Source organism: Telmatherina bonti (genome assembly GCF_933228915.1).
Source record: "Telmatherina bonti genome assembly, chromosome: 16".
NCBI lineage: Eukaryota > Metazoa > Chordata > Actinopteri > Atheriniformes > Telmatherinidae > Telmatherina > Telmatherina bonti.
In genome coordinates, this window is record NC_136614.1 from 21,090,896 (window position 1) to 21,115,279 (window position 24,384).

General features: G+C 37.0%; 1 protein-coding gene across 2 annotated transcripts; it reads right to left on the reverse strand.

The window, feature by feature from the left end:
• On the reverse strand, nucleotides 1–16,154 carry acp1 (acid phosphatase 1). 2 transcript variants are annotated; one of them, XM_079255760.1, is made up of 6 exons: nucleotides 16,095–16,154; nucleotides 13,814–13,887; nucleotides 12,773–12,886; nucleotides 4,754–4,815; nucleotides 3,881–3,986; nucleotides 1–335 (listed from the first exon to the last, which is right to left on the reverse strand). In XM_079255760.1, the coding sequence occupies exons 1-6, from the start codon at nucleotides 16,135–16,137 to the stop codon at nucleotides 258–260; spliced, it is 477 nt and encodes a 158-aa protein (XP_079111886.1). In that variant the 5' UTR covers nucleotides 16,138–16,154; the 3' UTR covers nucleotides 1–257. The 2 variants fall into 2 exon arrangements, with proteins under 2 accessions (XP_079111886.1, XP_079111887.1); XM_079255761.1 differs by lacking the exon at nucleotides 12,773–12,886 and adding an exon at nucleotides 12,954–13,067 and having other exon boundaries at nucleotides 16,095–16,153.
• Nucleotides 16,155–24,384: the final 8,230 nt, after the last annotated feature.

Consider the following 24,384-nt stretch of genomic DNA (forward strand, 5'->3'; position numbering starts at 1 on the left):
CACAGGCCAAAGTCCCTTTATTTGTTTTAATGAAACATCAGAACTTACAGCCCACAAACTCAAATATGCAGCATTGCTCTGAATGTACACTATATGTAGCTTTCATAACATTTGAAACACTCAAGAGTAGTCTGGTGGTCTTTCAGTGACAGTAACAATGTGTTTATACTGATAAGTGCTTCTGTTACATATTAAGTTGATATTTCTTCATTATTTATCAGACTTAGATGAAAGATGTTGTCAGGGTTTTGGCGCTGTTAGGAGTTCACCTCAAGAAAAGCTTTGCAGCATCGTACACACTGCTCGTACACCTTTTCAAAGTCTTCATCACTTCCCTAAGAGAAAAAGATGAAGGAAAAGAGAAGTGAAGTTTCAGCCAAGAGTTTAGAGTTAAGTCACTACTTACATCTATTGAAGACAGCAAAGAATGGAAACATAGCAAAGACATTTATACGGATGTAATGCAAAAAAAAAAAAAAAGAAAAAGAAAAAAAGAAAAGCTTTATTTAGGATGTCAATGTAATACACACAAAACCAATAAAATTATAGTACCAAACGTAGCACAAAAATAAATTTTTACTCATTAAGTGTCAAATGGTCACTGATGCCAAGTGGCCGTAACTAATCAAGAACTGAAGCGGAGTCTACACAATTTGATTACACAATATTTAAGAAAAGAGTCTTGCAACTCCAAAAGCAGCAACAATGCTTTTTAAATACTAATTCTTTTTAGTTTATTGTGATTTGGGATAAAAACTTGTTAACATTTTTCCTTCTTTTAAAAAAAACAAAAACATTCAACAAACAACTGCAATCTATGCATGTCTGAAAAAGCGACATAACTAGTAGTATTGGTCTTAAGAAGTTAATGAAACTTCCCAAATAAAATGGCTCCACTGTGGTGCTAAAAGACAAGTCATCATAAAATCAATCTATTTCACATTTGATTAAATCAAACTTGGCGCCAATGTTCAAATATTTTGCTTAGGAAAATAAGTACTAGCCTCTAAAGAACGAGGAATTTATTCTCTCAACATTGTGTTGAAACTATTACTGGGGAAAACCCTCAAATTGGTGTTGGGATTTCAGAGTGGACCAACATGCAGACACGAGACTGCTAGCATCACTAACAATACATCTAGCCATATCATTTACAAACATCCAAATGGTTAAACTTCAGTTTTCTGACAGTCCTGGGAAGAGATTAAATCATTTTACTAAAGTGTTTGTCTGGATCTTTTTATGGGTAAAAAAAAAAACAAAAAAAAAACAACTGGTAATCAATCTGTCAGTTTTGGTACAAAACAGAATAGGATGTCTTCAGTCAGGCTACAATTTAATCATTACATCCAACGAGAAAATAAACATGTCTGCATTTATCCTGACAGGATGACAGTGATGGTCTGACTGCTTGGCATCATGGCAAAATGAGCAATGGTGAGGGAGCATAGCTCAGTGACGTCAAACGTCCAACATGCTTACAAATACTCCAAAAGCATACCGATTATCAACAGCTGAAGTAAGGAGACTTATAAGAACACTAACTCTGATAGCTACATAAACAAACATAAGGCCTGAATGATAATATAATACAAGTGTCTACAGTGGTATAAACAGTAGCTCCTCTTCCAGCCACGTCCTAATAACATGATGACTGTTTTATTTGGGACCCAGATTCCAAGACATGTCACAGTAATAAAGACACGAACAAATGCAGCACGATTAGTCCAACAAAATTCTAGCCACACATCTTCTATCCAAGAACACCTATAAAAATGTGGATTACTTTTGAGATGCTTTAATATTTATTGAAACGCTTTTTGAAAACATGCAAGTCTGAAGCAAGAGGACACATTTCCTACACGTTTGTTGTTGAGTTATCGCTGCTGCTGCTTTAACTTTTCAAGCCTTCTCCTCCTTTTCATTCTGCACTTCTCCAACTTCTGCCTTTTTTCACTCACAACCCTCATGAAGATAAAAAGCAGCCAAGAACCATTGTCCAAATCATCTGGCAGGGCGTTCTAATGCAGAAACAGCATGTAAAGAACAAGAGTCCAGTGAGAAATGTAGCGGGAAAAGCCAAACCAATCGGAAACCAGAAAATATTTCGTATGGTTTTGTTCAAGTAAGTAAACAACGGCTCTGTATGTGTACTGTGCTGCAGTATGGACCTATCTGAACACTTTTATTTATTTATTTTTGTGTGGGATAGGGGGTCTTTAAGCAAGCAGCTGATCCATTTTATTTCTACATTCTGCAGTTTTATTTTGAGGTTGTTTCTTGCATGAAACGTGCCGAGAACAGATTCCAATTCTCCCAGTAGACAGTGATTTGTTTATATAACTACCAGATGCACCTGAACACTGACACAGTCCATCCAAAACCATAAATACAAATAAATGACTGTTCTGTTTAACATTTCCTGCTCTTCATCATGTCTATTAAAGCATTCTCATGGTACTGCCTGAAATCATTTTAGGAGCGCCGCCATAAAGGAAGGGCTGAACAAAGCTGTTTTATGTTGTTAAATCCATTATTTATCACCAGACCATATTACATTTGGTTTCAGTGGGCCTGAAAGCCATTTTTCTGACTTTATTATGAGCGATGGGACCTTAAAGAAACAAACTGTTCTTCTGACTCTCCTCTTGACTATTCTGTTTAACCTCCAAGAGGAATTTTGTTGTTTTTTATTGTGTCTGTTCTTGTATTTCAAGTTGTGAGTGAACAATATAGAAAGTGCAGTAGTTATATCTATCACATAAATATTAATCAACAATTGCACAGAAATTGTCTTCTGAAATTGTCAATATCATATTTTACGATTTAAGAGGAAGTGTGTGGATCCAAACTTTTAGAAGTTTCCCCATTATTCAGAACATCAGCATCAACATGTGTTTGTTTTAAATGTACACAATAGTGTAATGTACACAATAGCGTGTTCCCTACCTTTCGCTCAAAGACTGCTGGGATAACCAATAATCTAATTAGATCTGATGAAACATAACAGATTTGATCTGTTTTTCTTATAAAGATTTCTCCAAATCTTTTCAGTGGGTAACAAGTCTGAACTGCCAACAGGCCAGTTTAGCACCTGATCTTATCATTACAGCCATGCTTGTACAATATACACAGCATATGGAACAGCAGTGTTTGGCTTTGCCAAGTTATTGCAAGTTTGCAAGTTATTTACCATAGATAATGTAAACACAGAATTTCTTACCTTTACAACTTTAATTAAATGATTACATTTTTTTTTTTTTTTTTTTTTAAATCAGCATTTCTGGGACGCTGTTTTTATCCATCTCATTTCTAAATCTTTTGACTGCACCCAATTCCAACTGCACATCCAATAATCTAAAAAAACAAACAAAACTCAATTGTAGCATTAGATATGGTTATTGTTATTTATAGAAAAATGCGAAGCAAAATAAAAAATTGTACTTATTACAAAAAGTATATTAAAACATTAAAAAAATAAATTGTAATGAGACTCAAATATTTCTCTCTCTTTTTTTATAGGGTAATCATTTTTCTAGTCATAGTGCTGTCAATGGTTTATGCACCTTCAGATGAATTGGATGGAATTGATAGATACATTTGAGTTAACAGAAATTGAAATCTTACACAATACAATTATGTACACACTGGCCATGTCCACAATTCATCAAAATGACCTAAACTTGCTGTTTCACCTTTTGCTACAGTTACACATCCAGACATGTTTGGTTGTTTGAGCTTGAAGTATTTACACAGCATGTACTGCAGACTCAACACTATCAAGTTCCTCTTCTTAATAGGCTGATTGACACAATAAAAACCCCAAAGAATCATCTTTATTCGCTAACATTAAATATGAAAGTTTTGAGTATATATTTACATAATATGGGTCTTTGATGATCAGCTGCTTCTGAGGGTCATATGAGCCAAGAAGTTCAATCTTTGCTCTGTAGTTTTTCACAGAGTTTGCCTTCCTTTTCAAGTCACTGTGAGAAAAAGAAAACAGAGCAAAAGACAACACTTTAAGGTTTCAGCGTGTGACTTCTGGATCATTATGAGAAACATTCAGTATCAGCATGCAAGTAGATATGAATGAAGCATATCATCCAGTCTTGTATGACCAAAACTGGAATCATGTATTTCAGATATTCTTATTATTATTGTCTCAAATCATTAACAATTATCTATACAAAAAGCAAGATCAATCAGTGTGGAACTATTACAATTAATAACCTTTAAAACTATCCAAACTATGCAAAAACTAACCATGCCAATCAGGAGGTCAAATAGTTAAGAAATCTTTTAGTCTGTGGAAAAATTATGTAGAGGAAAGGGAGGATAAAAAAAATACCCAAAGAGCAAAGACGAGGCATCCAAAGAACTCAGTAAGCTGCTTACAGATCAGATCTGCCCTAGGCATGTGATCTCAAAATGATCCCTAAACGTTCAAAGTAGCAAAAAATATCCCTCCCCCTGACCTTTGAAAAGAGATTAAGAAAGAATATCGCTCATTAAAGGGAGGCATTCACCAACAAGTTCAGTGTTGCCACCATTCTTATGTGAATGAACAGCACAGATGGATGTCCAGCCTGTTGACAACCAAAAACAACCCCTTTCAAAGCCCAAATCAGACATTTGAGCTAGATGGGACACGTAACACATGATACCAGTGTTTTCAGTGCCTGTGTGTCCAACTGTGATTGAAACTCTCAGAAAAAATAAACACTGCTGCTGTGGGCTGAAATAACTGTACCTCAAATTGCTCTCATCCATACAAAGAATGTACTCGAAACTCATGAAGTCGTCCTTGGTCACCTGGAAGAGGGATAGAAATGCAGAACAAAGCAAATATTACTTTTGGCACTGAGTGGAAACAGTACAGACACTAGAGACTCCCTCTGGTCCTTCACAAAAAGGAGAATCACAGGCTGTAAACAAAATTTGTTATCAAAGACCGTCTTCTCTGGGTCATTCCCATATTTATGAAAAAAAATCTTTAAAACAGGCCCTGCAAGGGGAGCCGGTCTTCATAAAATCTATTGTTGATGGCTTTTTCAGAAGAAGATATTTGATGTATTTACATTCTGTCATTAGTTCTCAAAACAAAACCTTCACTGGTGCATGAAGAATTACCAGAAAACTATGCATATGTGGAATCCAGTTCTACAATCCTGATCCTCACAATGTATCAGAGCTGCGTTGCTTTGTGGCCAAACAACTGCAGGAAGTTATATGTATTCAAAAATAACATCTATGAGCACCAAGTCATATAATATGTTAATTTGGAGGGAATTAATTTTGCTTAGAGGCATGGCGATTTTATTTGCATAGCACAACTGCACAATTCAAAGTGTGAATTACCCTGGTAAAGATAAAAAGTTAAGATACAGTTGACAAGTATTATAATCCTATGCCTCAGTCAAATAAAAAAGCTTGCTTCATCTTTTTGTTTTCCTGCAGAGTATTTCACTACATGTAGCATAAAGTCAAATAAAATCTTCTGACTCTCCTCTTGACTATTCGGTTTAACCTCCAAGAGGAATTTTGTTGTTTTTTGTTGTGTCTGTTCTTGTATTTCAAGTTGTGAGTGAACAAGATATAGAAAATGCAGTAGTTATAGCTATCACATAAATATTAATCAACAAGTGCACAGAAATTGTCTTCTGAAATTGTCAATATCATATTTTACAATTTAAGAGGAAGTGTGTGGATCCAAACTTTTAGAAGTTTCCCTGTTATTTAATGCACATCAGCATCAACATGTTTTTGTTTTAAATGTACACAATATTTTTTGTGTAAGTTTCAATTATTGTTGCCTGAAGTCTAATAAATCATTCAAGATTCTTTAATAAATTCTTGAAAAGTAGGTTGCAAAATGGGCCTGATGCACACATCTGTGAGGGAGTGTTAAGTGCATGTATTGTTGGGAGAAGACTTCAGGGAAAGAGAATCAATTAAAACAATTAAAATACATGAATAAATAAAAAACAACCACTATACTGGTAATTTTTATTGATGAATCAACTTGTTGGCAGAAGAAGCTGAAAAGACAAAAGACAAAATAAGAAAAGAAAAAAAAAAGTAATGTTTTCTTGCATTGACATACAGGAATTTTATTACAACTGCATTTAATCACGTTCCTTCATGTTTACAATTTTCCTCTAATTGTTTTTCTTGCAAACACACAGAGATTCCATATTAATCCTTTAGTAAGTTAATCATCACAAGACATCAATTAATCTTCACAAATAAGATTAAACTATCATCAAGCATCATTGGGCGGTATGTCAGTTTTGTTTTTTGCTTTGGTTCACATGCAGTTTAAAATGTTTCACCTATAACTGAAACGTAATGAATTAAGATGCAACAACTGGGACAAATAAAAAAAATCTGATTTAGATTTTTATCTTGAGTACTAAACTTTGGCAGATTCTCATTTTGTGATATCTCCTTCATGAAGGTATTATGGTATTCATTTTGCATCCTGTCTCTTGACTGAGCTTTCTGCAGTAAGTAAAAGTCAGCCCATGTCAACTGTTGTCTCATATTAAAATATTTGTATTTTCCTCTGCTTTTTTTTTTTTAAGAGTTTTTTTCCTTTTTGTATCTTTTCTTACATTTGTACATCGACATGGTGACGATGACGATGATAGTTCCCATCTTTATCCAATTATGTACCCCACTGTATGAATTATGCTGTGTTTTCAGCTTGTTTTATTTCTTTTGTTCCTTTTAGTTTTTTTTTTTAGTTTTTTTTTTTTATTACTTTATAATGTTTCTTTCACCCAATGTAATGGATTTAATGCTTTATGACAAGCACTTTGAGTCAAAACAACTAATGCATTAATTTAAAGTTGCTAGCACGTGACACTGTCCAATAAAGGAAAAACGCAGCTATAACTGGATCTCCAGGTTTCTAAACTCAAACGTGTGGTTACTCAGCTTCTGGACGCTGCAAGTCAATGATGGTTAGAAGAATGACATGGAGCTTTATGAAGGAGACTTATGTAGTATTGCTTTAAAGCACTGTAAAAGATCAGAAATGAGAAAACAGTGTGAATCGCAGCCTTGGAGCTGTCCATCTTTCAGCACTGCTGAGGAGAGAACATGACTCTGGCTGTATTTTGACTGGCTGTCAATTATGTCATGTGTTTAAATTTAAGATCATGCATTAAATTACTCCAAGGAACGTCCCAACAATGTTGTAAGCCATTAAAGTTATGTGGACTTTTTCATCCATTCTAAATAAAACAATCACATATTTCTAAAGTTTTCGTTAAGAGTTAATGCTCTTGGTGTGAACAGCACTTTACATCTCTCGCTCTCACACAGTGGTAATCTATGCTGATCATAGTGCCTGTTGATCTCTGTGCTCCTGCTGACCTGGCGCTCTCACAGTTTAAATGAAGCGGCAATAATCCTGTATTTAAAAGGGCCTCATGTGAGGACTCTGCAGTGCTGGCAAAGATCTTAGGTTGACTTCTGAAATATCTGGCTGAGAGAGAGAAGGGAGGCTTTCGCTGCAAAGGAGGAATGAGTAGAGATTCATACTGGTTCTAGCTCTGACAGATCCCTGAAGACAAAAACCCTAAAGAAGCCATGAGGGGATGGGACTGTACAAGTAATAATAAACCAATGGGCGTCTTTCATTGAGAACTCTTTGACATGTCACTGCAGGAAAAAAGTGTAAAATCACATTTTGCTGCTTCATGGTCCATGATACTTGTTCACCCTCACCATCAAGCTATATACACTGCTCAAAAAAATAAAGGGAACACTTAAACAACACAATGTAACTCCAAGTCAACCACACTTCTGTGAAATCAAACTGTCCATTTAGGAAGCAACACTGATTGAAAACCAATTTCACATGCAGGCAATTGGCAAGACACACCCAATAAAGGAGTGGTTCTGCAGGTGGTGACCACAGACCACTTCTCAGTTCCGATGTTTTCTGGCTGATGTCTTGGTGACTTTTGAATGCTGGCGGTGCTTTCACTTTAGTGGTAGCATGAGACGGAGTCTATAACCCACATAAGTGGCTCAGGTAGTGCCGCTCATCCAGGATGGCACATCAATGCGAGCTGTGGCAAGAAGGTTTGCTGTGTCTGTCAGCGTAGTGTCCAGAGCATGGAGACAGGCCAGTACATCAGCAGGTTTGGAGGAGGCCATGGGTGGGCAACAACCAAGCAGCAGGACCGCCACCTCCTTCTTTGTGCAAGGAGGAACAAGAGGAGTACTGCCAGAGCCCTGCAAAATGAGCTCCAGCAGGCCACAAATGTGCATGTGTCTGCTCAAACAGTCAGAAACAGACTTCATGAGGGTGGTATGAGGGCCCGACATCCACAGGTGGGGATTGTGCTTACAGCCCAACACCGTGCAGGACATTTGGCATTTGCCAGAGATAACCAAGATCGGCAAATTTGCCACGAAGGCATTGATGTTATGGACTGGCCCGCCCGTTCCCCAGACCTCAATCCAATTGAGCACATCTAGGACATCACTCAGGAGAACATCCGCTGCCTCATCAGGAGCATGCCCAGGCGTTGTAGGGAGGTCATACAGGCACGCGAAGGCCGCACACCATAGTGTGCCTCATTTTGACTTGTTTAAAGGACATTACATCAAAGTTAGATCTGCCTGTAGTGTGTTTTCCCACTTTCATTTTGAGTATAACTCCAAATCCAGACCTCCATGGGTTGATTCCTTTGACTTTCATTGATAATTTTTGTGTGATTTTGTTGGCAGCACATTCAACTATGGAAAGAACAAAGTATTTGATAAAAATATTTCATTCATTCAGATCTACAATGTGTTACTTTAGTGTTCCCTTTCATTTTTTGAGCAGTGCATATTGTTGATATTATTGATGACAAGAGTGTATTGTAAGTCTGTATGTCTGTTGTGAAAGTTCCTGTTGTCTTAGATCCTATGGTCTAACAAACCTTTTATCACTAACCTGCATATAGGCTGCTAAACATTACGAAAGAAAGCCTCCTGACAAAACAAATCAACTAAAACAATTATACAGTGCAAGGACTACTGGTTTAAGGTTAGAAAAGAGCTTTCATGTCGCACCTTCAAACTCTAGTTTCCCTGTAGCTCACTCACGGACCTTAACACAGTCTTACATCCCACATATCAAAACACAGACATCCCTCTTCCTGCCCCTCTATCCCATATTTTTCCTAAAGTCAGTTGAAGAAGCAACTGAAGAGACTGAACCGGACCAATGCTGCAGGTTCAAATGGTGTTAGCCACTGGGTTTCTGAAGCATCAGGAAAAAGCTTCTGCCTACAGATATCCAAACATCTCACATGATGAAAGACCTCAAGAGACTGTCATCCCTTCACCTCAACAAGAGAGTGAACACTTCATGACTAGCAAACAAAGCAAGAATCTACTATTTAAGGTAGCAAAGACACTTGAATATCAAGACCCAAGATGTGGAATATCTTCTACAAGGATATTGTGGAAAGTGGAATCTGCTTTGGATCTGTATAAGTGCCAGAAACTGAACAAAATAATCCAGAAGGCTGGTTCTGGGCTGGGAGACAATTGAAGCTACTGGAGCTGATTGTACAGAAAAGAATGCTGCACAAGAAAGGTTTTGTTACCTGATAAGGTTATAGTTGTTAAATTCTTTAATATGCCATGCAGCATAAACAAACCTATGTTCATAGAAATATTTCCTTAGTAGTGACTTGATTACTAACAAATATTTACACTTTTTGCCAAAGATGATAGAAAAGGGGCCCGCAAGAAAAAATATTTTTCCATCATAAAAGTTTTATTTATTTTTTATTAAAAACGCCAGGCAAAATTAATGCAATTACAGCAAGATGATGGTATTTTGGCTAAAATGATGCTCATTCCTTCAATGTTGATTCAACGATAACATACTGATGAGTATGAAATCAAAATGTCAACTCACTTCAATTTAATATCTGGTTGGCAGTTTTTGACAAGACAGTGAAAATAAAAACATTCCAAACAACTCTGAGAATTTTTCTTTCATCACACAAACAAATCTGTTTATTTGGTGACGCGGTTGTCTGCATAAAGTCTGTCGCGCTTGGTTTGTCTGCTGATCGTACCAGAAGTCCAGCCAAGTGGGAGGGTGGGAGCAAAAAGTCAGTGACAGAAACTTAAAGGCTGATGGAGGAAAAGGGCAAAAGCTTGTCAAAGCTTATTGTGGGGATTTGGCTGGGTTTAAGCCAAGGGGTCCAGCCTTCCCATACCTGATTTAAGGAGATTAGATGTGGGTCTGACGGAAAAGGTTTGCTATGAGACAAACCAAAGAGGTGGGTGAAACCCTGAAGCTTTCTCATGAAAAAACAAAAAAGAAAAAAAAGTGGGGGAAGGAGGGGTAGTGCTTTAAGGGCACTGGGGAGTAGGACTTGCTCTGAGGATGAGCCAGCACGGCATAAAGCCTGAAGGCCTTACATGGACAAACATCTTGATGTAATTTCAGGCCTGTTTCAGGATTTGAAACATGTGTGATATGGTGATTGCTACATTGGCTACATCAATATATCATAAACACCACAGGTACTGACATTTTGCACAGCAGTATGGACACAGAAGCAGCCAGCAGGTTTTGTTTCACACCACAAACTGTATCCAATGCAAATAAACGTTAAAAAAAACAATAATGGACGAAAAGTCCAAGCTAAATCATTCAATCATGGGATTAATGGGATTGTTTGTGGAAAAAAAGCTATCACAACACAGAAAACCTAAATATATAGAAGAAGTTTTACCGGACACTGAAATTCCTGGGTTGTTGTTTGTCTTTTTTAAAGTCTGGGATTAAGTGCTCTCAAGATTTATATCAACACTCTTCTGCAAGGACAAAACCACATGTGGACATATGCCCTATAGGTAACATCTACCTTCAACTCATAACTTAATGAGATTGAAGTCCTGGCTCTTCAAGGAAAGGCGAGGTGATGTGGCGTTCCAAGGTTTATAAATCTTCTGACTCCAAAAAACTCACCCTAACAATCAATCAGCAGTCACTATTTCGTAAATAATGTCTAAAACTTGGAATAAAGAAATGGAAGTTAATTAAAAGGGTGGAGGTTAAAATGAGATCTGCAAGAGGACAAAAACCTTAGAAGACATCTATTCATAGTACTGCTTAACAGGTGATTATCTATGATTTAGAAAGACACTACAAATAAACATCTTAATAAAGCAGTTGGAGTGCAGTGTGGAAATGATCTGTGATCTGATTAAATCATAATAGAAGTTTTTGGCTGCAAGAGTTTCAAGAAGCAAACTCTAAAAATTTAAAGAAAGGGGTTAGAGGCTTTGGGCTTGTGCTGCAGCCAGTAGCACAGTGAAGGTGTAATTTCTTCTTCTGCCTTTTTGTGCCTAGCTGGGAAGTGGAAGATCAATGAAGGATTGCCATGCCAGAAGATTTTGGGCCAACTCCATTCCCGTTTTCCAGATCTGATTCATAGTTTTCATCTCATTCAATACCAGATGTTTTTGGCCCTTCCCCCTTTGCACTTGTCTTTTGGTGTCCAATGAAGAGATATTTATGAGATGTTGTCTACAGGTTTTCTACTGACATGCCCAATCCACTTCCAGCGTTGCCACATGATGACAGTTTGCATCTTTCAAGCAACTCATCACTACAGATGGTTTCTGGACAGAATATATCTACTTTTCTTTAGAGATTCTTTGTGAAACGTAGAGACCCTGATAAGATCCCTTTCTGTCATAGTATAGTATAGTAAGTGGGAAACATTCAATAACACCAGGACAGCGGCCCTGGAATACCAGAGTTGGGGATTCCTTCACTAGAAGATCTTGACCTTGCAGATAATTTAGCTCTGGTATCCCATCTATATACACCAGCATATGCAGGAATCTCTAACACACAGGTGTCAAACTCCAATCCTTGAAGACCGGTATCCTGCAGGTTTTTGTAGTCTCCATGCTCCAACACACCTGACCAAAATTAATTTACAGGTTGACAATAAGCAGCTGGATCTATTTGATTTGTATCAGCTGAGTTGGTAGAGGGAAACCACAAAAACCAGCCGGTTAACCGGGCCTCAAGGACTGGAATTTGACATCCCTGCTCGAACTGATAGAGGCTACAGCAAATTAAATAAAAACACTGAAACTATGAATACTCACAGGGGACGGCTTGCAAATAAATATTAGGATAAAAAGTGGATGGTTTCCTTTAAGAGAATAATGATCCCAAATAAACCAATAGGAACAAGTTGTTCTCATGTTTTTGCATTATCCTAAAAGTGCAGAGGATGGCAATAAAAAATAAATAAATAGAAAAAAGTATGTAGACATTAGATATCAAGGAATCATGCCATTCTTAACTTGATGCCTTTTGGAAACCAGGTCTTCCTTTACTTTTCATGTTCAAAAATTTACACATATAATTAGACATCATGGGGTTTTACTGGGAAGATAGAGTTCTCTGTAAAATTCTAGTTAAGAGTCCATGAATGATGTTCAATGTAAAGTTTTGTAATTTCTCCAAAAATAAATAAAGCTCATTATTCAATTTTCATTCTCAGAAGAAAAAACATATATAATAGTAATACACTGACAATATTCTTACTGCTAGTATATGATGGTGAAATGAAACGCTCATCTCCAAATTCTTTAATCTTGTTTTAGTTTAATAGTTTAAATCTCTCCACGAAAATTGATGCCAGCCATACAACTAACAGAGCAGCTTTATACACAAACATAAGAATAGGGTGAGAAGAGCCACGGGGCATCTGCTTTGTACCTGTTGGGCCCTGTGGCTCGTCTCAATGCCATGCTTCTTGAGGCAGGCTACACCACGGGCATCCGGTGAACTGCCTATATTCCAGTCAGATGTGGCACCACTGTCTATGACCCACTGTAACAACAGAGAACAAAAACGGGCTGCTAGCTACTTCTAAGGCAGGTGTAGAGGGTGGTCGTACCTGCCTAGCCACATGCCTCATAGGCACGTCATGCCTCTTCATGCAGGCTTGACCTCGGTGGTCTGGAGGGTTTCCTATCTCATAGGTGGAGGTGGCAGCACTGTCTATCCTCCACTAGACAACGTAGGGCATGGAGAACAATAACAGAAAAATTTTACATGCAAATAAGTTGTAGTTGGTTCAGTATTTGCTGGTGGAATCTTGGACCATGTCCACACACACACAGAAGTATTTTAGCTAATGTCATTTTTTCTATGTATACAGTTGTTTTGAGAAATGTATAAAGGAAAACCTCTGTTTTGTAAAATACTGATGTTAATGTGGACATGGTCTTACAGATAACAACAGAAGAAACTCCACAAGTCAAATCTCTGGCAAATGTTCTGAATAATTTTTTAAGAAGATCATAGATTTTTTTTTTAATCTTAAGTCCATTTAACATAAGTGAGACACTGTCACAAAGAAGCTGTAGATATAGCAAATTCGCATGCATGTAAATGACCATTACGAGGACAACTACCTGAATACAGTTGCTAAACTCCAGTTCAGGTATCTTATTCAGGTTAATTGTGTTTACCATTTACCAAAAACTGCATCATTTCAAAATTTGATCTTCAGTGGATCAATTTATGTGATTTTTACAATACCTTTGTTCATTACACTTATGTGAATAACATTAAGAAATTTACAAATTTAAAACTTTTACCTTAAGAATGTTAAAATATGTCAGAATTTTTTATGAAGTATTGGCCCAAATTTCACAGTTGTAGTAAAAACAAACAAACAAAAAAAAACTAGTTAAGAAATGTTTTACTTTTTTCTGCCAAAATCAAACATTCATGAACTAACAATGACTTCACCTTGTCAACAACACCAGCCTCTGTTGCCATCTTCTTGAAGACAGCTTCAGCGATGGGGGACCTGCAAATATTCCCTGATGAAAAAAAAAGAAATAAATAGTGGCCGTTTTAAAATTCACATTACTTAATATCTAATTGTAATGTAAAAATTAAAAAGTTAATTAATAACTCGTGTTTTTTTTTTACACTAGTCTTATTTCATTATTTTTCATTTTAATAACTTTTTGCATTTTTGCAACTTAAGGGTGGTTTTTTTTAGGTTCTAATCCTCCTGATCTAAAAAAAAAAAAAAAAAAAAAAAAAAACCCACATTAATTAACCAAAAAAAAAACAAATTATATTTCTTAATCCACACTGGCATGATAATTGTTTGGGCAGGCTGAAACATGGACCTTGTATGACATGAAGATATGTTCATTGCATGAGATATAAGCTATTTTTAAGTGCATGCAAACAAGATGAGCAGGATATTTGCTCATAAAATTACTATGATTTATTTTGTCTTTTTTTTTTGTTTATTATTCATTACAGGGCTACTTCATTTGGTCCCATGAGGGCCACAGCCCTACAAGTTTTCAGGGTATACCTGCTCCAACACATCTGACTCAAACTAATTCACCGTGCAAAGCATAAAAGGGTATTGCATCTATTTAATTTGACTCAGGTGTGCTGAAACACTAAAAATCTGCAAGGCTGCGCTGGGACTAAATTGATATCCCTGGTTAGTTGATTTTAAAGCACCTGGCAACAAATTTATTTTTTCTGGATTAATCTACAAATCAAAATATCCTGTTAAAGAGAGTGACCACAGCAGCCTCTCAAACAAGAGACTTTCCCTCTGACATGTTTCTGTGTTTTCAGCCAATCACAACACTAATTCAAGTTGACCACACAGCAGTATTAATGACCCTTCTCTTTTATCATTTTAATGTAAATACAACTGAATTTAAAGCACAGCCTTTGTCTGTGGTGATTTTATTTGCCAAAGTCATAGTTATGTGACCTGTGACTATTGGTCAGAAAGTAGTCTCAATACGATGGATTCAGTTACAGTTTTGGTTCAGTTTAACAGCCTCGGGATTGGGCCTCCTGCTTTTTTACAGATAGTGTGATCCTGTTGGATTGCTCACTGCACTCATTAAAATCTGCACCTCCCGAGACCATGGTTTTCCACCAGAAAAGGGTGGAGTGTCCTCTCCAGATCAGGAACAAGGTCCTGACTCAAACGAGGATCTCAAGCACCTCTTGTTCACAGCTGATGAAAACATGGAGCAGGATCAACAGGCTCATCAGTGCAGCGGCTTTGACACAGATTTTACACCTGTCTAATGTGGTCAAGAAAGAAAAGAATATGCTCTTGATTTACTGATCAATCTACATTCCCACTGTCACCTGTAGTCAAGAGCTGTGCAGAGACCAAAAGAACGAGATCTCGAATACAAGCAGTGAAATACAGATTCCTCCACAGGGTGGCTGGACTCTTCCTTTAAAGCAGTGTTTCTCAATTCCGGTCCTCAGGCCCCCCTGCCCTGCATGTTTTAGACATGATCCTCCACCAAAGACCTGAGTCAGATTATTGAACTTCCTCATCAAGTTCTTTGCAGTCTGTTAATGGGCCTTTATTTCATTCAGGTGTGTTAAAGTAGGGTTGCCTATAAAACATGCAGGGCAGGGGGAACTAAGGACCGGAATTGAGAAACACTGCTTTAAAGAGTGAGAAGCTCCGAAACGCTGCTCCTCCACAACAAGAGGCAAATAAAATCAAAAGGTTTGATTACTTTTCAGTCCGTCTTACTATGGTGTCAAGCATAAGACTAAATTAATTTAAAATGAGAATAATTGAAGTTTTATTGCTGGTTTATGTGTTTCATGCGTAATCTGGATTAATTATTAACAAATGTACCCAAGTCAAAGACAAACCCTCAACATTATATAGCAACGTATAAAGATGGAGCTCTGACAGTAGACGTGACATAAAATAAATCAATTACTGCCTGTAAAAGAACATTAATGAATAAAAACACGCGGTGTTTGGAAATATGTCTATATCACACCTAAATGCACAGAAGACATCGGAAATTTAAGGAAGTTTAAACTTTGTGCGACAGTTCATCGCGGTAGCTGCTGTTAGATGGCGGAAACACTCCACCGGCGCTCTTTTATCAGCTAAACAACATTATACAAGCTACTTTTTTTTTTTTTTTTTTAATTGATCTATTCTTATTCCGTAATATTTGTATAAAACAATGGCACCTGTAACTGTTTAAAAGACCTATCTTACCCAAACAAACGAATAGAACCGACTTCGTGCCTGTTGTCGCCATGTTGCTCCTGTGGGTCCTTAATGACGCCAGAGACGGTGACTAACTACTGCCTGAACGAAACTAATATCCACTGAAAAATACTATCAATAGGTGCACATATTTACGGAGTTTACAGCTTTTTTTCTTCTTAAAATCCGTTTGACAGCAAAGGGAAACCACTGGAAAATCTTTTTTAGATTTTACAGTCTTTTATAATTGTTTACACAATGAAATTAACATTTTCTCACAGTTAAGAAATCTTTATACAAAAAAATAAAACACCTCTCTGGAGTTTCACAATGGTAAACACAGACTCAGCTTCACACTTATGCAAAACAGTATACAGGTACAAAGTAATTTGCAAATCTCTACATACATACATGCATACATACATATATACATACAGGCAAGGAAAGGTAGGTTTACTTGTATGTTGCACATTTCATGTACAGGACTATTCAAAGTGATTTACATATAAACATCACGGCAAGGTGCAGAGAGGATTAAAACAAGGGAAATGTTTGAAAGTAAAAAAAGTAATTAAAAAGACAGGAGTTAAAAATACTTTGAATAAAAATGACAGTTTGAGGGATTAAGTTAATTCCTCGAATGGCGGCAAATAAAAATGTTTTTGATTGTGATTAAAAACAGCTGAGAGTTTCAATAGACCTGCAGTTTTCAGGGAGTTTTTTCCACAATTGAGGCACATAAAAACTGAATGCTGCCTCTCCATACATATATACATACATACATACTCAATCTCAATCCAGTATATAGGATATGTTACATGGTCCAAAGAAGGCACAACAGTTGAGGATGCCATGCATGTTAGATATGGCAGCACACATATACCGACCATGCTGTCCAGCAGTGTCAGCAGTGATATCCAACGCTCCCTGAAAATAAAGGGGGGAAATGAAATATAGTATGATCCAGTACGCTGGGACACAATGTTTCATGTAATGTACTGCTGTCAATATTGTAATTACACCCACATAAGCTTTTCTGAGCTCTTTGCTTATTCGAGTGTTTCTCTCACTGTTATAAAGCGGCATCATTCTGATTTGGCTTCCGCTAAAAATTACTTGAGTCCTTGAATGTTGTTTAAAATAAAACATTGTCTTTGATTATGTGGCTTTGAATTTCTCTCAATCCAATTTAATTATTTTTCAAACCAGGTTTACAATGGCAGCTTTTTGTATCCCAATAAACATTTCGCCCTGTCCTCTAGCAGTCCTTCAGAAAAGAAAAAAAGAATAAAATATAGCTTGGACAATGCAACCTAAACATATTTTTCTCACAGTTGAGCCAATTGTACAGGAAATCTGTACAGTTAGTATACAATTAGTACCTTAGCCATCGTGTGGTAAATTGTGTAAAAAAACAAAAATAATTGGGTCACATTTCTGTATTCCAGTCTTCAGGCAACAGTAAAATACTTGCATACTCTGTCCAACCTCTCGCATTGTCAGCCATGGTTGATGACATGATCAACAGAGGTTGTTCAGATTTCCTTTGAAAGTTGACATCTTCTTCAGCCATGAATTCTCCAAGTTCTACCCTTACGTCTCACTTTTCTTCCCCCTCTCATTCTTCTCCTGTTTCCTCTTTCGCTCTCTGCAATATCTTACATTGTTGTAGAAAAAGGAAAAAAGATAGACATGGTCTTTTTTTAATTGTGCTTATTTCCAATAACAGCACTTAAGCAGACTTATTTAGCCTTAGATGGCTTTATTATCATTTATTTACGCACAAGTGCATTGAGAACAAAATTTTCTTGCACTAAGTCATCTTCACTGTCAAAAAACATGAAATATGCCAATAAATAGTAAAAAAAAACAAAAAAAACACGCACACGAAATCATGTGCGTGTGTCATTTTGAATGGCAGTGTTTTGAAATGGCATACATAACTTGATGCCACATTGTTGTATCTTATATGTAGAACCATACTCACTGCATTTTAAGAGTCCAATTTGAAATAGCAAAATGTGTCAGTCAGTAAATGTGTTAAAAGTTTTAGAGATGTGAGAAGAAATTTTTCTCTGTTTAAACAACTGTTAATAATTATTTAATTTTAGGTCTTTTAGTAATTGAAAATACTGCAAAAATTCGACATTTTTACAAGGGCAAAGCATATCAATATTGGGAAAAGTGTTTTAGCAAAACTGGTCTGGTGATAAAGTTTCTGATAATCATCTAGCAAAGGGGTTGGTAAAAGTTTTTAGATTTCAGATGGATGTTATATTTATTTTATACCTCCCATTTTCACAGAACACTTCAGTCATCTGTTCTTAATTCTCACCCGAGCCCACCCTCACAAAGGGGTTGTAAATAAGTGTCACACAAGGCACTAGTTCTTCAAAGCACCAAATCAGTTTGCAAATTCTTTCCAAAGCGTTGAAAGACATTTACAACACTTGCGTGCATTCAAAGGACTGCCTGCATCTGCATAGTTTCCTTATATCTTTATGTGACAAAGTGCAAAAATATTTTGTGCTTTGCATTGGTTTTTGGTTGCTGACAGTAATATTTAAATTGACAGTTCTGCTTGCAAGTGAAAGAATCATCTCTCACATCATCTATTTTTTTTTATCATGTCATAAATATGGGTTCAAGTGTCTGTTCATCCACTGGGACCAAAATGTCAAGCGGCAACCAAGAACCAAAATAACCAGGTGTTTCTCTCTAGGAAAGCCTTGATTTAGACCAACAAACAAAAGAAACCTTTAACCTTCTTTTGCCACATGATTTTGTTCAAAGGAGGTTGTCATATTCATTAAACCGCGTCTCCGGGAACTGCTTAAAACATCTGTTTTGTCTTTAAATAAATGGAGGTGATTATGTAGTGTTATGACATAATCAATTTCCATAACATGATGCTTATGTCCTGTTTATGATTTCTTTTTTCAGAATGTTCATTCAGCTTTGCAGTCGAAAATAGGTTTTAAGTGCTGCACCATCATGGTTTAGCCTCCATCAGAAGTACACAACATGCTTTGTAGTGCAGCAAACATAAAACAGAATCCCCTCTCACAGTTTTCAGTGTGAGTAAAAATTCTTTCACCAGACTGAAAGTGTATTAATATGGCCTGAACTGCTTGGGCAGGATGTGGTCTGAATTTAGCCAGAGACATTCACGGTTAAATGAAGATTGAGACAAGACGTTGTTAAGGTGTTTTGTCCCTTAAATCCGACTGTGGCATGCAGGAAAATTTACATTAAGGCTTTGCTGGCCTTTTACAGCCTAGGGACTGCATGGTCATCATAAGTTGGTGTGTTATAACCCCATGTTTATATGTTTTCATTTTTCCTTCTCTTTGACAGCATTGCTGTAGCATGTGTGTTTTTCTTCAGCTCATTCTTCCTCACTGGTTTTCTTTAGTCCATCCTGATAAGAAAATAAATCTTTAAGGACACCACATTCAGGCTGCTGGTGTTTCATGGAAGCTGAGTCTTGTGTTTTTAGACTGGGCTCGGTTTTCCCCAAAGTCTTGTTCTAACAACACACAGGAATAAATTGGTGGTAATTTGAAACACATGCAAATCAGGTTAACCAGCTTTTAACACTCACATTTTATTGACTGTGAACTTTGTTATTGACGTAACTATTGGATTTCTTTTAAGTTTCTTATTCTTTATGTACCTATTCTTTATGTTCCTTGCAGGAGTGGAGCCAAAGGTGCTGCAGGAAAAAAGGAGTATGCTGTCCCAGAAATGTTACAACAATCCAAAATCCACATTACAATATAATTAACTGCAATACATCAGCATTAGCCTCACATCAGTATCAAGTCCAATGTTTATCAATTAATTTTAAATTTTATCTTGTTTACTCATTATACCTACAATCAAGAGACAGTAGTTAGGGAGTCATGTTATTGGGAGGGGCTGGGGGTGAAGTGGGGGGTTGGGTGTGCTGTCTGTGTATAAATAAGTGTGTGGAAGAAACCTTGAGACTGTTTTTAAATGCCTTTTTTACCAACTTTTTCTGTGTGAATGTTTAGTTTATTTTTAATCTTTTTGACTTGGTTTTGTCTTGTAAATCACTTTGTGCTGCCTGCAGCATGAAAAGTGCTTCATAAATAAAGTTTGATTTGATTTGAATAAACAGATTTTTTTTAGGATTGTTTTGTTATGTGGCTAATTGCATTGTGTTACAGATTATTTTGTTGTGTTGTGACTGCTTTTTGTTGTGTTGCATCTTATTGTGTTGTATTGCGGCTATTGTGTCACTTCTGGTCCATGACAGAATGAGGCCAACCAACTGCAGTCAGTTCTGCCTCACCACTTCCTCTTTGCCAAATTTTGGGCTCCGTTCAAGCAGCAAGTCACGTTTCTAGTCTCTATAACTCTTCTGTCTTCTGTCAGCACTGCCTTTGATTAATGCCAGTTTCCTTGCGCCTTTAGTTCATCTCAACCTGACTCTAACCTCAGTTTCTCTCATCTGATTTTCAGCTTAGTTCCCCCACTCTGCCCAGCACCTGTCAGTGTTCCCACCCTGCCCTCCATGACCCTGCTTCCAACACAAGCCTCCCCAAGCGCTATCTCCAGTTCCTGGCTCCTATAAAACCTTTTGTCCACCCCAGCTCATTACATTCCCATCAATAAACAGTCCTCCTTTCTCATTATCTTTAGCTGTGTAATGCACTGTTCACTAGCCAAGCCCTCAAGAAGCAACCCCCACTTTAAATTATTGGTAAATACTATCCAGAACTGTGAAATTTTGGCCAGTCACCAATACACAAGGTTTTGATCATTTATTTGTTCTTTAATGTCAGGGAATAAGTCAAATACTGATTATTAAGCTCAAAATATTTTTAACATTTAACAAATTAATAAAAAATTTAGCATAGAAAAGTCATTCGTGTAAAAACAAGTCATCCTTATCAGCTTTTTATTTAATCAAAATTAGATCATATTTGATTAGGCACTTTTGCAAAAAGCAATACAAAATGCTTAATACAATATAAACAATTTCTGTGTATTTAAAAAAAAATATTTACACACCAGAGTATAAAGTAGCAATTGAAAAGCACACACACCTTATCATTGTGTCTTTCATACACATGCGCTCACACATACACACAAAAATGCATATCCGAACCTCCAACCCATCCCAACCCCATTTGGCTCAAACATGAATTCCCATCCCTCGTTACTTAACTAAGTAAATGTATTAATATGTAAAAAAGACATAAACATCTGGCTTGATGCTGATGTGAGGAAAAATATCTTGGGGATCGATTCACACTGGAAGCCAGCCTACCCATGAACAAAGAAAGCTCCACCACAGAAACCACCCAGACCAGGGTGGGCCAGGGTCTGCACCACAGCCATAGGGCTGATGTGCAGGACCCCCAGCCATTCAGACAAGCTCAATCACAGTGGCAACAACCCTTCAGTGTTGAAGATCCCCATGAGGAAAACACTGGAGTTAAAAAGTAAAACAAGATCAAATAAACTGAAAAATAAAATACAAAAGAAATAAAATGCAGAGAAAGGAGTTCATTTAAAAAAAGTGGGTAAGTCAACACCAAATAACCAGAGAGCTCCTACATAAATATCAACCACTGGTTAATGATATTCTATCTGCAAATAGAGAATGTATAGTTGATGTCATGCATGGGTGTGTTTAAAGGTTGTATTGTATTCTCACATGTTTGGAGGTTGTCTTTTGGGTGAACAGACATGCCATTCTAACCTTAGGATAGGTTTGTAGGCTGACACTGTAGGAGTAGCCACTAAAATCACATCTCAGTCCATTTCTTCTCCTTACAGCCAGTGATGTAGTGGTCCCTCATGAAGTGGGTATACTCTCAATTTTTCGTTCTTTTTTTAAAAATAGAAAAGAAAAAAAAAGTAGCCCAGAAAAACACTGTTCCACAAAAAGTGACATGTAAAACTACTCTATTTTATTTACCCCGAAATCCATCAATATACTTGCTAATTGTCACATAATTTCTGCTCTTTCCTTTCAGAGAAGAAGAGTTATGAAATTACTAAACCAGTACTGGCACTCAGACTGAGACAGGCTAATAGATATACAGTACATACATATATCTTTATTATGTCTAAAGCTAACGCAGCTGAGGGCTAACTGCACCAGTGAAGCATAGGTAACCTTAGCTCAGCTGCTGGGCAACGTAGGTACAGTATGTCCGTAGGGATGTGTGTAATTGTAAAAACAGCCTCACAGGGGGTTTAGATGTGGATATACTCAATTCTGACAGAAAAAGAAGTGGGTATACTCCATATACCCGCGTATACCCTGGACTACACCAATGCTCACAGCCAGATGCCAAACACAAGTCTCCACTGCAGCGTTAAAAATAAATAAATAAATAAATAAAGAAGAAAACAGATTTAAAATCGGTTTCAAGATTAATATCTTTATAATCAGTGTAGCATCTTATGAAACGCAATGCATGTCTTTTTAATGAAACCCACTTTATGATGCTGTGAAATAAACACAAGGCTGAATGCATGTGGAGTTTATATAACTCATTTAATTTCATAAACTAGTGCAAAAAAGGTGTCAAATTTTACAAAGGACCAGATTTCATCTTTCAATCTATTCCCAGTTGAGTCCACCGTCTCTCTGTGTCCACTTTATGTTTTTCTGACAAAGACACAATGTTCCATTGAGTGGAGCGATCCCATACTATGAGTAATACTTATTATTATGCAGGTCATGTGAAAAACCTTGACCAAACAACATAAGAAATTTAAAATAACACATTATCTTATAATATTCAACATTCTTTACTGTGAAACCCTTTTCCAAATTGAGGTCCATTGACTTACGTGTGATGTTAATGTAGGTTCAATGTAACCTCTGCAGGAGTCAAGATTATGGATAAACATTAGCTGCTCTGGCATGTAGTGGCCTCATATACGATACCTTTTACTTCAAAAGTCCAGTTACAATTGTAAAAGTTCCTGTGGTAGAAACATGCATCACCTGACTGAAACTATTAACTCTGGGCCTTCATGTCTTTTTAACTGCCTGCTTGACAATACCATAAAAAGAAAAACAGAAACCCATGTGCTGTTGGAACTTATTCAAAAATCCTGTGTTTTTATGGCAACCTGTTTCAGTAGGTCATATAAGACTGAACCAACTCTTGTCGTACTGTGCCATTTTCTTCTAAACCTGAGCACATTCAGGGGTTCACAATATAATCTACCAAAAAAAAAAAAAAAATGGAAATGTGGAAGGAGTAGTTACTTCTTCTTCCATTGAAAATGTAATTGTAGTATCCCAGCGATGTTTATGTACAAGTCTTAGGAAGGAAGCAACTACTGTATCCAGCCTGAGTCCTTTCCTGAATCCCCCTTGTTTATGCCAAGATTGGGGATGGAATTGAGTAATGACAATTATCTCAGTTCCAACAAGTAAAAGCTCATTTTCTGGATGAGTAATTCCACAATCTGAACTCAAAGAAGTAACTGAATATTGAGGAGAGACCCAACAGGACTGCCTGATGGAACATGCCAAAAATCTGTTTAATGTAGTCTTTTGGCAGAGTACTTGTGTTCTGAGGCATCCCATTATAGAACAGCTCTGTTCTGAGATGCTCCTTGGACCCACCAGTTAAGTTGTTGGGAGAGAAGAAGATAATGGCTAATTTATCAATCATGTTAAAGGACAGTTCCCTTCCCCACCACCCCACTCCCATCCTAAACACTGACAGACATGCGGAGCTCCTGCAATAAAACTGCTGCAAAGTGTAAAGGAGTGGCCATTGCAGGTCCGAGATTCCTGCAGCAGTTAGACTGAAAACCAGCACTTCCAGTAGGCCAGTAGACAAACCCAATAAAACATCAAATGATTTATTAATTTATTTATTTAATGTTTCTTCTTTTTATGATTCTTTATTAACAAGTATCCTGGGTGTAACCTGTGTGGAGTTTGTATGTTTTCCAACATACAACACACCTGACTCAGACTCAGACAAGCTCTGCACATGTCTGCTAAATACACACTGATTTGATTCAGGAGTGTTGCAGCTGGGACACTTGGAAAGCAAGCAGGACACCAGCCCTCCAGGACCAGGACTGAGAATTCTTGCTCTAAATTCTCGCTACAAATGAGTCTCATTCAATCTTTTCCTGTCTATGTTGGATGTGTGATAGATGAGGAATCCAGTCCACTCATGACCCTGCATTTGAATAATCTATTATCTTGAGAAAAGGTTTGTTTTCTCAAGATAATGAGATAAATTACTGCGATATCATGTAAAAACTGCTGTAAAAAAAAACACAT